Consider the following 13,846-nt stretch of genomic DNA (forward strand, 5'->3'; position numbering starts at 1 on the left):
AAGATCATCCAGCAATTAGCAGCCAGCAAGACAACAATATCATACAATTTTAGCAATTTCATTTCCAGCCCGCCGTGCACTCTTCAGTTAACAATTAACCTCTTGACAGTGCATTTTCTGAAATTTCTTTATGTCAAGTAAATTATTTTCCTTCTCGTTCAGTACATAATTGTCTTTAAGAACTGATGTAGTAGATTCTTTTAAATTTTTTTCCTGACCATATAGATACGTCTATGTCAAAATGCAGAGTTCATGTGGGGAGATAGTCCTTAAGAATCATACCAAGGTGGAGTCTTTTGCGGTGGTGAAGTTTGTAATCGATGGATTGGAATATAATACTTGTATAGAATTTGAGTTGTTATAATCATTGAATAACTGTTGTTTGACATTAAATTGATATATACATGAACCGTTGTATGTCTCTCAAAATTATTTTTGCAAATAAACTGTTGTCTGTGACAATATGGGATAATTGATTTTGAATATAACTATTATGGAATAATTATCTAGACAATACTTCAATAAACAAACCATTGTGTGAGGAGAATTATAACAAACGATTGAAAAAAATAAAAAACTGTTGTTTGACAAGCCTGCTAGAAAACCATTGTGTATATCATACTAGAATAAGGTTTTTATTATAAAACTGTCGTTGTTAAGTTTTCAGACAATGGTCATGTTAAGCCGGCCGTTGTCTCTTTTGTATTATAACATGTGTTATAAAACTGTTGTGAAGTCTTCTTCTAACAAGTGTTAAAACAACCATTGTCTGATATTCTATCACACGAGTGTTGGATAGACAACGGAAAATATGCATGTCACACAACTGTGCAAAACTGTTGTATGATTCCTTATTTCTTGTAGTGACCATTACTAGATTAGCTTCTAACAAAAGCTGTTGTGAGCATAGCTAAAACACAATACCCAAAAACAAAAAACCGTTGCCTAAAGTATCTCATACATTTGTTTTCTTAATAAAAACCATTGTGTAACTAGATGAAATAAATACATAAACTGTTGTAGGAGTCAATTCACATAACACTATTTTTAACTATTGTGCCTCTAAATTGTTACAACGGCTAGAAAACTGTTGTTTGTAGAATATTAGAAAGGGTCATATGCGTTGTGTGAATAAAATGAGACAAAAGCTTTATATTCAGTTGTATGATGTATTTGTTACAATGGTGCGTAACCATTGTATGAGTGCCAAACACACCGCCCCCGGATAGACAACGAAAAATTCATCTTTTAGACAACGATGTAAAAGCATTATCTGATTCAATATTTCTTGTAGTGCCATCGACTTCATCATTCCAGAGTACTTGCATAAAATGCCTTCCGTTGCTTGTCAATTTTTAAAATTCTTTACACCGCAACCGTTTTTCCACATCAACATGAAGTTCATTTTTGTTGCATCTCATCCATGTGTGATTATTAATGGTCGAGTTTTCTCTAACAAGGGAAAAAACGATGATGAACGAGAAAAAATAATTATAAATATGTTATTAAATAATTTTTACCAGCATAATAGCTCGTGCGGGGCATGGGACATTTCTAGCAATGTATCAGAATGCGTATATTATTTTTGAAATTTTAATTTTTTGCGTTTAAAAAATTCAATCTCTAAAAAATTAATTAAAGTGTACAAAAAATAGCACAGGAAGTAATTTATACTCAATGATTACTTAGATGTTTAAGTGATGATTTATTATGTTAAATTTATTCCTTTTATTCATTTCTGTTAGGTCCCAATTTGTTTGTAGAAGGGGGGGTTGAATGCAAACAATACCGTTTCGTTGAATAAAATGCGGAATAAAATTGTGAAACAAAATTCAAGTTAAATAAAACTTTTATTAAACTTGAAAGGTGTTACAACTACGGTATCGATTACAAGGGATTAATCTCAAATCAATTATTACAAATTTAGAATAAATTCGACATGAACTTTTTCTATTTTTGTAATTAAAAGATCAAATGCTAAAAGCGATTTGAGATTAAGTTCTAGGGATTTTAATCCGCTAGATTGATATACAAGAACAAGATAAGTAATTCTAGTGGTTTGGATTTAACATTAACAAACTAGAATATTTGATCTTGAATAAGCAGATGAATGATGAAATATTTTCTTTTGTTTTCTGCTGTGTTTTCTTGTTCTGTATGTGCTGCTCTGTTTTTGCTGAGTAGTCTGTTGATATTGTCTTCTGCTTTCTTTTAATCAATCACAGCCGAAGTTGTTGAACTGGTGTGACAATCTATTTGAGCTTGAAAGACTTTCGGTGAGACAATCTATTAGAGCTAGGAAGACAATTAAAATGAACTAGCAAGACTTTCGGTATGACTATTGATTGTCATACCGATTGTCATAGTAGTACAATTGAAATTGTTTTTCTGAATACATAATTGATTTTAATCTAATTGAAAATTCTATCAATACAATCAACTGAATTAGCAAGACATTCGGTATGACTATCAATTGTCATACCGATTGTCATACTAGTACAATCAGTTGTCTTTTTAGAATTATCACAGATTTTAATCAATTAACATTCTGAAAATCCTCATTATTAATTCTGAATTAATTAATCAATTTAATTCAATTAATCAATAAATTAATCCTTGCAGATTTAATTTATTCTCTTAATTAAATTATATGACTTAATTAATTAATAGTGAATTAATACTATCCCTGAGCAGCATCCATTCTTCTGACAATCTTCTGAAAGTCTCTGAGACTTATGAATCAATTCCGTCACTTCAATGCTGACACTCGATGTACTGTCTGGTTCATGAGTGACTAACTTTCGTGACGTTTCTTCATGTCTTGACTTTGTTGTTCTGATTGAATCCTTGTAATAAATGATACCTTGACGAGATCTCTGTCACTTGATTAAATCCACGATCTTGATTTATATCACTGAGGCATGATCAAATTCTTGAACTTCTTCCAGTGAATCTTCAAGTCTGCAGATGAACAATGTTTCTTTATTCTTTGACAGATGTTACTTTGTGAGATCTCTCTGATGCTTGATCCACTATTTACTTATTATATTCTTATTTGAGTTGAGTTAAATACTCGAATAAACGAGTAGGCTATGACATATGCCTTTCAATTTCCAGGCTTTGACAATTTTGGTGAAAATAAATATTTTTATTGTACGTGATATATGAATTAAATATGTTGTTCTTTATAATTTGCATAGTTCCAATATATATGAGCGTAAGGTGATGAAAACTTATTGTATATGAAATAGATGTCTCGTCAAATCTCAAATTTCTTATGTTGAAGTGTAAGTATAATGTTATTAAATAATTTACGACAATGTTTAGTTAACTAATATAGGCATACCTACTATTTATGCACGAGATATGTACTTTAAATTATCTCATTGTGTGTGGTAGTGTTCGTGTCATACAACATATTATTTTCTAGGATAGAGACTACTATAACGCTCTTTTAATCATTTTCTGTCTTGTTAATAAATTATTTCAATAATTTGTATATACATAATTAGTAATCATATATACTGGCTTTCCATGGAAAACTTTTCTAAATTCGATAAATTGGTTCATAACTATTAGCACTTAAAATATTTAATAATCGTATATATTTTAGAGACTGATTTTGAATGAAATATAAATTAGAATTTAAAATTCGCTCTTTAAGAAATTACCTATTAAAAAACATATACACATAGTTTAAATTTTGATACTCGTGCAAATTTTTTATTGTAGGGAACCCGCAACCGCTATCCTTCAGGTGCGCATTAGGTAAACTCCACAGACGCATGCAATATCCTACAAATCACGTGAATCAAGATAAACCGCATTTAAGCGACAGGCTCTAACTCAGTGGCATAATCATAAATTCTCCTCCCGTGAGATTCGAACTTGTGACCATGATGATAGTTATCTCTTCTTTAACAAACTGAGCCAACACATTTAACTTTACCCGATCATGCGATAATCCAGACCAAATACTGAGTAATTCTAAAAAACCGGGTTAAATAATAAATCAAGTTGGAAATTGAGATACATTATTTATTGACTTTGCTTTATAAAGGTCTCTAACACATTAATCGATGTAGATGCAGGATGATACAAACACCTTATTTCATTGGTATAACGATTTCATCGATTCAATAAACAAACTTTCTAACTCCACTAATTGAAAAAAGCATTTCATCTCGATCGATCTCTAATATTTTTTTGAAAAACGGACAATTTTGTGTTTTTTTTAAATCGAGTAGATTCATATGCTAAGTTAAAAATAAGCTTAAATATGGTGGTTTGAATCAAAAATCGAATAAATTTATGAATCATGGGTACACTTACGTTACTTCATTTATCTCATAATTGTATACTTATTTGATTTTGATCAAATGAATAGAATTAAACATTCTATTTTCTAAAAATTATATTAAATATACTTTCTAACAAAATAATCTTTATTGAATAAACACATATTATAAACTTTATTTGTTCATATTTTGTGTGAACATGATCATTTGACATTGTTAATTAATTCTTATATAAGATATTGTAGACTTAATAAGACAATTACTTAAAGATATATATTACATTATTTACTAAAAAATGTTATGACTTAATTTATTTATATTTTCATATAATGACTATCTTAATATGTTACATATTGATCAAAACTATTATCTTAATTGTAATTTTATAATTTAGAAATATATAACTATATATATAATGAAAAATAAAAAATGTCATTTCATGAATTGTAATAAGAAAGTCAAATTTTACTCTTTAATGACACACACATATTGAGTGGTTGATTAAAAGTATAAGATACAAATTGACGTAGTAGTATTGAAGAGTGACAATTAATGTGAGACTCATGTTTGATTCTCATGAACATCATTTTTTTATAAATATAGTAAACGAATGGAAAAATATGTTATTTCACAAGAAAAATTATTCCACTATAATATAGTCACGTTGGGCTATTATATATATAAGAGATAAGAGATTTTTTTAGTGTCAAGTTAAATAATGTACTTATGTATATATTTTATATGTGGAGTTAGGAGTTTATCAAATGGTAGTTTATTTATAATAGAACCCAGTTGGTTATTTTATCTAATTCCTATATAAATATTATAATCCTTACATTATTACTTAATTTTGATTATACATCTTTATTGAGAATGATACTAATTAATTATTTATAGGATTTGTATAATTCATTAATTTTATATTGTATCAATTATTGTTATCTCCTATATCTTTTTCTTAATTTTATCCCGCATTAATTGACATCATAGCCAAAATCTTACAAATCAACGTACTATTCATTCGTTTTTTGTTGATTATTGTCAAAATCAATCCGTGATCAACGCCAAACACTAATATTAGAGGTTTTATTTCGTCAAATATTTAATTTGATTCAAAAAATATTTTTTTGCCAAACAACTAACTTTCAAACACTGCTTTTTCTTATTAATTTTATTTTATTTTTATATTAATTATTACACATTAAATATGCATTTAAAATACTTTTAATACACATTTAAATATGATTTTATATTAAATTTTAATAAAAGGTCTATTTATTTAGCTATATATATATATTTGCTATTTAATATCCTTACTCATAATGATACGATCAACAACATGAGAGGATGCACTAGCGAGGAAATAAACAACACTATTAGCAGACCGTCCAATAAACAAAACTGAAATATTGGGTAAGCTTTGCATAAGCCCTTTACAATCATTTATCACACTCCCAAAAAAAGAGGGCAACTCCACTGGACTTATGATACAGACTACAAAATAGTAAGACTATCTGTTTCCACCACTGCCATGTGCTAACCTTTTCCATTTGTCCAACTCAGGGCTTCCTTAACCCTAATTGCCACCGCCATTTATGGAGCTATCTCTCTGACATAACACATCGTGATCGCCTCCAATACCGCTCTTCAAGAATCTCTAGCTACAAAAACAAAGCTATATCTTCCTATTTTTGAAAATATAGTTGTGTTGATTTTAACCTTTATCACCCCAGCACCTGGTTTTTCCATTTATCCGCACCATCTGACTCCCTTTAAAATGCTGTTATAGGGATTCTGTTGGAGATTACTTTCTACCTAGTCTTTGTTAATCAAGTTGAAGCATAATAATTGGTAAAAGTAGTGCTTCCACTACTAGAATAAGCTAGTTTTTAGGAGTTGAAATATCTTAGTTTGTTAGGATTTATTTCCTAGTTTTTCTCAGCAGTTTTTCAGGTTCGTATTTGTTAGCATATATAGTACTTTGATCTGAATAAAATCATTGAGTTCCAAATTATAATATATGGTATCTGAGCATTAAAGAATCCTGGAGCGAGTGAGATACATAACTTAGTGTTTGAGAGGAAAAACACAAAAGGAGATGGCATCAGACTCGAGAAACTTTAGAACACCATGTGTTCCGAAATTCGACAGTGACTACGATCACTGGAGCTTGATTATGGAGAATCTTTTGCGTTCAAAGGATTATTGGAGTGTTATTGAGTCTGGTGTAGAAGAAGCTAAGGAGAACAAAGCAACATGTAAGGACTCGCAGAACGAAGCAACGAAGAAGGCACAGCAGAAGGCATTCGATGAAGAAATACTGAAAGATCTGAAAGCAAAGAATTATCTATTCCAGTCCATAGATAAGAGCATTTTGAAAACCATCACACACAAGGAGACTGCCAAACAATTATGAGAGTCGATGAAAGTCGGGTATCACAGAAGTGCTAGAGTAAAGCGTGCACAACTGCTACGGCTTCGCAGGACATTCAAAATTCTGGAGATGAAATCAGGAGAAGGTGTGTCAGATTACTTCGCAAGAGTTATGCGAAATTGTGGAGAAGATATGAATGATGTCAAAATAGTTGAGTAAATACTGCAAAGTCTTACGGACAACTTTAACTTTGTGGTATGCTCTATTGAAGAGTCAAAGGACATTGATAAGCTTACTGTTGATGAATTGCAAACATCTATTTTGGTACATGAACAAAAAGTAATTTCTAAGAGGAATGAAGAGCAAGTCTTTCAGGTAGAAAGTGAGCTAAGAAATATGATGACAAGAGGTAGAAGAACATATCAGAGAGGAAGAAATGGGTTTAAAGGGCGTGGCAGAGGCATATCATTCGTTAATAGATCAGCCATAAACTGCTTTCGATGTGGGAAACAAGGACATTATCAATTCGAGTGCTCAGGCCTGGAAAAAGGAGTCAACTATGTTGAGTTTGACAAGGAGGAAGATCTACTGCTGATGGCACAAACAAAAGTTGGTCAATTTGAAGGGAAAGGCATTTGGTTTCTCGGTTCTGGATGTTCAAACCATATGACAGGAGACAAAACTTGGTTTGTTGAGTTGGACGAAAACTAAAAGCACTCTGTTAAATTGGGTAACAGCTCGAGGTTGATGGTTGAAGGCAAAGAGAGTGTCAGGTTTGAAGTACAAGGGATTACACAATTGGCTGCTGATGTCTACTATGTTCCGAACCTCACCAATAATTTACTAAGTATTGGCCAGCTTCACGAGAAATGATTGGTGATCTTGATTAAAGAAGGAACTTGTAGAATCTACCATCATCAAAGATGCATGATTGTAAACGCACCAATGACTCCGAACCTCACCAATAATTTACTAAGTATTGGCCAGCTTCACGAGAAATGATTGGTGATCTTGATTAAAGAAGGAACTTGTAGAATCTACCATCATCAAAGATGCATGATTGTAAACACACCAATGACTACAAATCGCATGTTCATGATTTATGTAAATAGGATGCCACGACCTGGTAATTGTCTGAAGATGGAGGAAGAAGACTTGGAGTATCTCTGGCATATGAGATATGGGCATTTAAATAATAAGTCCTTCTAAATTATGTAATAAAAGAAAATGGTAGATGGGATTCTAAATCTGAAGGAAGGAGCCAAGGTCTGCACTGTATGCAATGTGGGTAAGAAATAAAGGAAAAAGTTTCCAAGAAAGAGCGGGTGGAGGGCATCTGAGAAATTGAAGTTAATCCATGCAGATCTATGTGGCCCTATCGCTACAACATCTCACAGCGGTAAGAGATATATGCTGGTATTTGTAGATGATTTTTCTCGAAAATCTTGGATTTATTTTTTATCGAACAAGGCAGAAACTTTTAATACTTTTAAAATATTTAAAAGCTCTATTGAAAAAGAAGCAAAGACCTTCATTTGTGTACTAAGAACTGATAGGGGAGGATAATTTACATCTAATGAGTTCAATAAGTTCTGCAAGGATCACGGTATAAGATGACAACTCACAGCAGCATACTCTCCTCAACAAAATGGAGTGGCGGAAAGAAGAAATCGGACAATTATGAACATGGTCCACTGTTTGTTATCTGAGAAGGAGATGCTACGATCACTATGGCCAGAGGCAGCTAATTGGACGGCGCATGTGTTGAACCGAAGCTTTAAAAAGGCAGTGAAAGATATGGTTCCCGAAGAAAGGTGGACAGAAGAAAAACCAAATGTTGATTACTTTAGAGTTTTGGTTCTATTGCATATGTGCACATCCCTGAATAAAAGAGAATTAAACTTGATGATCGAAGTCATAAGTGTGTTCTTCTCGGACTTAGTGAAGAATCTAAAGCTTATCCGTTGTATAATCCTGTAACAAAGGAAATAACTATTAGTAGGGATGTCATTTTTGAAGAAAATGAACAATGGGACTGGAATTTGAGCCCAACGGAGATAAAGCAGGACATTCTGGCTTGGGGAGATGACAAAGGTGTGATGGAAGATAGTGAAGAAGAATATTCTGTTATAGACGAAACTGACAGGGAAATTCAATATGTTGAAGATGATACTCGAGAGTTCAATCCATAAAGTGAGGAGTTGACATCAAAACATGAGGAACAACCAAGAGTACGTAGGCAGCCTTGTTGAATGCGTGATTATGAAACTGGTGAAGGTTTATCCGAAAAGAACAAGAAGAAAATTTTGCTTTCTATGTCTCCCATGATAATCCCAAAAACTTTGAAGAAGTTGTAAAAGAAAAGAAATGGCAGGAGGCAATGGAGCAAGATATTCAATGTATTAAGAGAAACAAGACTTGGGAACTTGTGTCATTACCGAATGGAGCAAAGAAAATTGGCGTTAAATGGATTTATAAAACTAAATTAAATGAAGAAGGCAAGGTGGATAAATGTAAAGGTAGACTTGTCGCCAAAGGGTACTTACAAACGGCGGGATTGGACTATAAAGACGTGTATGCACCGGTAGCTCGTTGGGATATTATCAAAATTTTCTTAGAAGCAGCAGCTCAGCGCTTATGGAACGTTCACCAGTTAGACGTCAAGAACGCTTTTCTGTATAGGGAGTTAATGGAGGAGGTATATGTCGAGCAACCTGAAGGTTTTATCAAAAAGGGAGAAGAAAATAAGGTTTATCGACTGTGGAAGGCTCTCTACGGCTTAAAACAAGCTCCAAGAGCTTGGTTTAGCAGAATTGAAAGTTACTTTCAGAGGGAAGGATTTCAGAAAAGCAATTATAATCACACTGTATTTTTGAAGAAGCATGGAGAAAAAATACTTATGGTAAGTCTTTATGTTGATGACTTAATATATACAGGTAATGATGAGAATATGTGCAAGGATTTTAAGTTGTCAATGCAGAAAGAGTTTGAGATGACAGACCTGGGAAAAATGAAGTTTTTCAGGGATTTCAAGTCAATCAGAGTATAAACGGAATCCATTTGTGCTAAAAGAAGTATGCTAAGGAAGTCTTAGAAAGATTCGATATGTGGAACTGCAATGTCATCAAAAATCCAATAGTCCCTGGTACTGCTCTGTCTAAGGCAGGGAGCAGAGATGTTGATGCAACACTATACAAACAGTTGGTCGGATGCCTAATGTATTTACCTGTAAGTAGGCCATATTTAATGTTTGTTGTTTGTCTGATCTCTCGCTATATGGCTGAGCCTAAAGAAGAACATATGATGATTGCATAAAGAGTTTAAGGTATTTAAAAGGAACACTCGATTACGGAGTCTTTTATAAGAGAAGCATTGGATCTAATCTACTGGGATACACAAAAAATGATTATGCGCGAGATGTCGATGATAGAAAAAGCACATTAGGATATGTATTTTTACTAAGAGGAGGAGCAATCTGTTGGAGTTTAAGAAAGTAGGAGATAGTTACTCTTTTGTCTACGGAGGCTGAATATGTTGTTGCGAATTCATGTGTGTGTCATTGTCTTTGGCTGAGAGTAATTTTAAATGAATTAGGGGTTATAAGTTATAGATGTATTGACATTTTATGTGATAACAGTTCAACAATCAAGTTATCTACGAATCCATTTATGCATCAAAGGACAAAACACATCGATGTTAGATATCATTATCTTCGCAATTTGTCAAGTGAAGGTACTGTGAAGTTGGTCTTCTATGTAAATAATGATCAAGTAGCAAAGATTGGAGAGGTCTAGATAAATATTGGTTGACAAGGATATATAAGTCATGTTATACTGTTGAATAACAAGCCTTCAGTTTTCTATATTTCGAGTTATAGAAAATTCGTGTGCTTGGGAGTCCCTGATAATTAAATAAACCAAGATTTTACCATACATACATCATGACTAAACCTATCAAGTTGGATCAGTTTGTGAAACTTAGAAGTTTGCTTGGTGTTCAGCGACTCCATACATAAACTGATGTTGTCAACATGTTTCAGTTTAAGAGGAGGATTTGTTGGAGATTACTGTCTACCTAGTCTTTGTTAGTCAAGTTGAAGCATAATAATAGATTAAAGTAGTGCTTCCACTACTAGAATAAGCTAGTTTTTTAGGAGTTGAAATGTTCTAGTTTTTAAGGATTTGTTTCCTAGTTTTTCTCAGCAGTTTTTCAGGTTTGTATTTGTTAGGCTATATAGTCAGTACTTTGATCTGAATAAAATCATTGAGTTCCAGATTACAATAGATTCTACTTCTATATATCTTGAGCTAGAGTCTATTATTTTAACGACGTATGAGCCATAGTAGTCACATCCATAATCTGAGACCCTTTCTTATTCCAGACTAGTTCATTGCGAACCCTTCACAGCGCCAGCACAACATAACTATGGTATTTCTGCTATCTCCTTCAAATATCCTCCAATTTTCATCTAACCACCCTGCAAAAGACCATGATATCGTAGTATTTAACTGAATACCTGTACTTTCCCAACAAGCACGAGCAAAAGAACACTTAACTAAACAATGTGATATTGTCTCCCTATGTAATTGAATATGAAGGACACAACGGATCAATACTTACATGTCTAGAATGCAACTGGGATTTAGTAGTAATATAGTTAGACGTGGCTCGTCATACGAAATCCTTTACCTTGGTAGGAACTTGTAATTTCTAGAGCTTTTTCCAAATATCTATGCCCCATGTATGATTTTTCCCCTCTTTATCATCTTGTAGGTGTCTATAAGCACTTTGACCGAAAATGACCTGACTTTTCGAAATACCAATACCACACATCACATATTCGACTTGAATTAAGGGAATATCTAAAATTATATTAGCATCCCATTCATTAAACAAATCTTGCGCCAAGTCCCTATCCAAGCCATATTTCCTGTCTCCAATAACACAAACACCTTCTGATTAACAAGAGTCAGATGATTCGATGTTACTGTTGGATTTTCCTTACAAGGCAGCCAAGGATCCCCCATAATACTTATCTGCGATCCGTTCCCGACTCGTATTCTTACTCATTGATGAACCACCTTATGCGCTTCAAAAATACTACGCCAAATGTAGCTCGGATTGCTACCCAACTCAGTAATCAGAAAGTTACCAGATGCATAATATCGAGCTTTGAAGACCTAACCTACTAACGACTCTGGCTTGTACAATAAACGCCATCCTTGCTTAGCCAGTAAACACATAATAAAATCTCATAGATTTTTAAATCTCATCCCCCCTTTTGACTTATAAATAGGCACTTTATTCCAGCTTTTCCAGTGAATTCCTTTATTGCTACCAGAATTTGACTTCCGCCAATACTTACACATCATTTGTTCCATTTCTTAACACATATTTACCGGTAACAAGAAGATATTCATCGCATAATTTGGCAACAGTCTTAAGTAAAATCTCCGTTCCTGCCCTTGATATTAATTGACCCTCCCATCTTTGAATTTTTTGCCACATGTTTTCATTTAGATACCCCAGAACAACCGATTTATTTCTACCAAGGATATTAGAAAGTCCCAAATAGGTACTCTACTCCCCTGCTTCACACACCCCCAAAATACTACACACCATCTCCCTGGTCTGACAAGACAATATATTTGTTCAAGTTCACTTGTTGTCCCGATGTAACCTGAAAACAGTGTAATAATTCTGCAACATTCCTTGCTTCGTTATCAGTTTCCTTGCAATATTGGTAGCTGTCATTAGCGAAGAGCATGTGCGAAATCATTGGAGCCCCTCTTGTAATTTTACACCCCTTGATTCTTCCACGACGCTCAAAATTCCTAATAAGAGTTGAGAAACCTCCGACATAAAGAATAAAAAGATAACGGGACAAGGGATCCCCTTGCCTTAACCCCCTGCTAACTATAATCGGTCCCACCTCATGACCTTCTAATATAATTTTGTAAGAGGCTGATTTGACACAACTCATAATCAGCCCTATAAACCTTTGATCGAAACCCATCTTGGTCATGATTGCTTACAGGAAATCCCACTCAATCCTATCATTAGCCTTACTCATATCTAGTTTAATCGCCATAAATCCCTCATTTCACACATTCTTCCTATTCAAGTAGTGCATAATTTTAAAAAAAACCATTATATTATCCGTGATAAGACGCCCATATATAAAAATGCTTTGGGTATCCAATATAACATTAGAGAGTACCTTTTTTATCCGATTGGCTAATATTTTTGACACCACCTTATAAATTGCATTACATAAGGCTATGGGCCTTAAGTCACTCATAATCTCTGGCTTTGATTTATTTGGAATTAAGAAAATATGTGTTAGCGAGATGCTCTGGAAGTTGTTAGAAAATTAGGATTTTAGAGCTTAATTTAATTATGTTCTTGGTGTTAATCCTAAAATCTAATGATTGGAAATTGTTCAATGATATTTGAACTTAAATTTTCATGTATGGTTTTAAGAATTTTCTTAATGAAATTCATATGAAATGAGAGATGAAAGTAGCTTGGAAAAGCTTGGAAAATTTGAGAATGTTTGTCCCACATTGAAATAAATAAAGGGGGTTGTGTGCTTTATATGGTATTACCCACATGAGTAGTATACAACTACTAAGGTGTGTGATGGTCCATTGTGTTGTTGTGTGCTTCACGCGCACCCCGCCCCGCCACGCACCGGACCGGGTCGAAGGGCGATTTGGGCGAATGTCTCGGCGTCTCGCGTACGCGAGGCGACCTGGGCGAGGAAGGGCGATTTGGGCGAATGTCTCGGCGTCTCGCGTACGCGAGGCGACCTGGGCGAGGATTTTATTTATTTGAGAATTATTTTAATTCGAATTTATTTATCGGTGATTGGATTATTGGGCTGGGTTCTGAAATAGGCTAAGTAGTCTAAATATATTGAACCTGCAAATAATCTGATCTGTAACAAGTTCTGATATAAGAATCAGAACTTAAGAACTGATGAATAAAATCAGAACTTAATAAGTTATGATATCAGAATCAGAACTTAAGTACTGATGAGTCGAATCAGAACTTAAGTACTGATGAGTCGAATCAGAACTTAACTTAAGTTCTGATAATAATGTGGGTGTTAATGTGAAAAGCTGTTACAAATAATTTAAATTCAAAAGCTGTTCAGTTTTGATTTTTTTTT

At 33.5% G+C, this 13,846-nt stretch overlaps 1 protein-coding gene across 1 annotated transcript; it reads left to right on the plus strand.

Annotated features, from left to right (window-relative positions):
* The first annotated feature begins 6,396 nt into the window (after positions 1–6,396).
* Positions 6,397–6,714, plus strand: LOC141685804 (uncharacterized). The gene has a single exon (XM_074490888.1). The coding sequence runs from the start codon at positions 6,397–6,399 to the stop codon at positions 6,712–6,714; it is 318 nt and encodes a 105-aa protein (XP_074346989.1).
* The last annotated feature ends 7,132 nt before the right edge of the window (positions 6,715–13,846 follow it).

The sequence above is a fragment of the Apium graveolens genome, chromosome 9 (assembly GCF_009905375.1).
Source record: "Apium graveolens cultivar Ventura chromosome 9, ASM990537v1, whole genome shotgun sequence".
NCBI lineage: Eukaryota > Viridiplantae > Streptophyta > Magnoliopsida > Apiales > Apiaceae > Apium > Apium graveolens.

Bases quoted from the DNA above. Each gene is read 5' to 3' on its own strand.
- LOC141685804 (XM_074490888.1), top strand. From the start codon at position 6,397: ATGGCATCAGACTCGAGAAACTTTAGAACACCATGTGTTCCGAAATTC.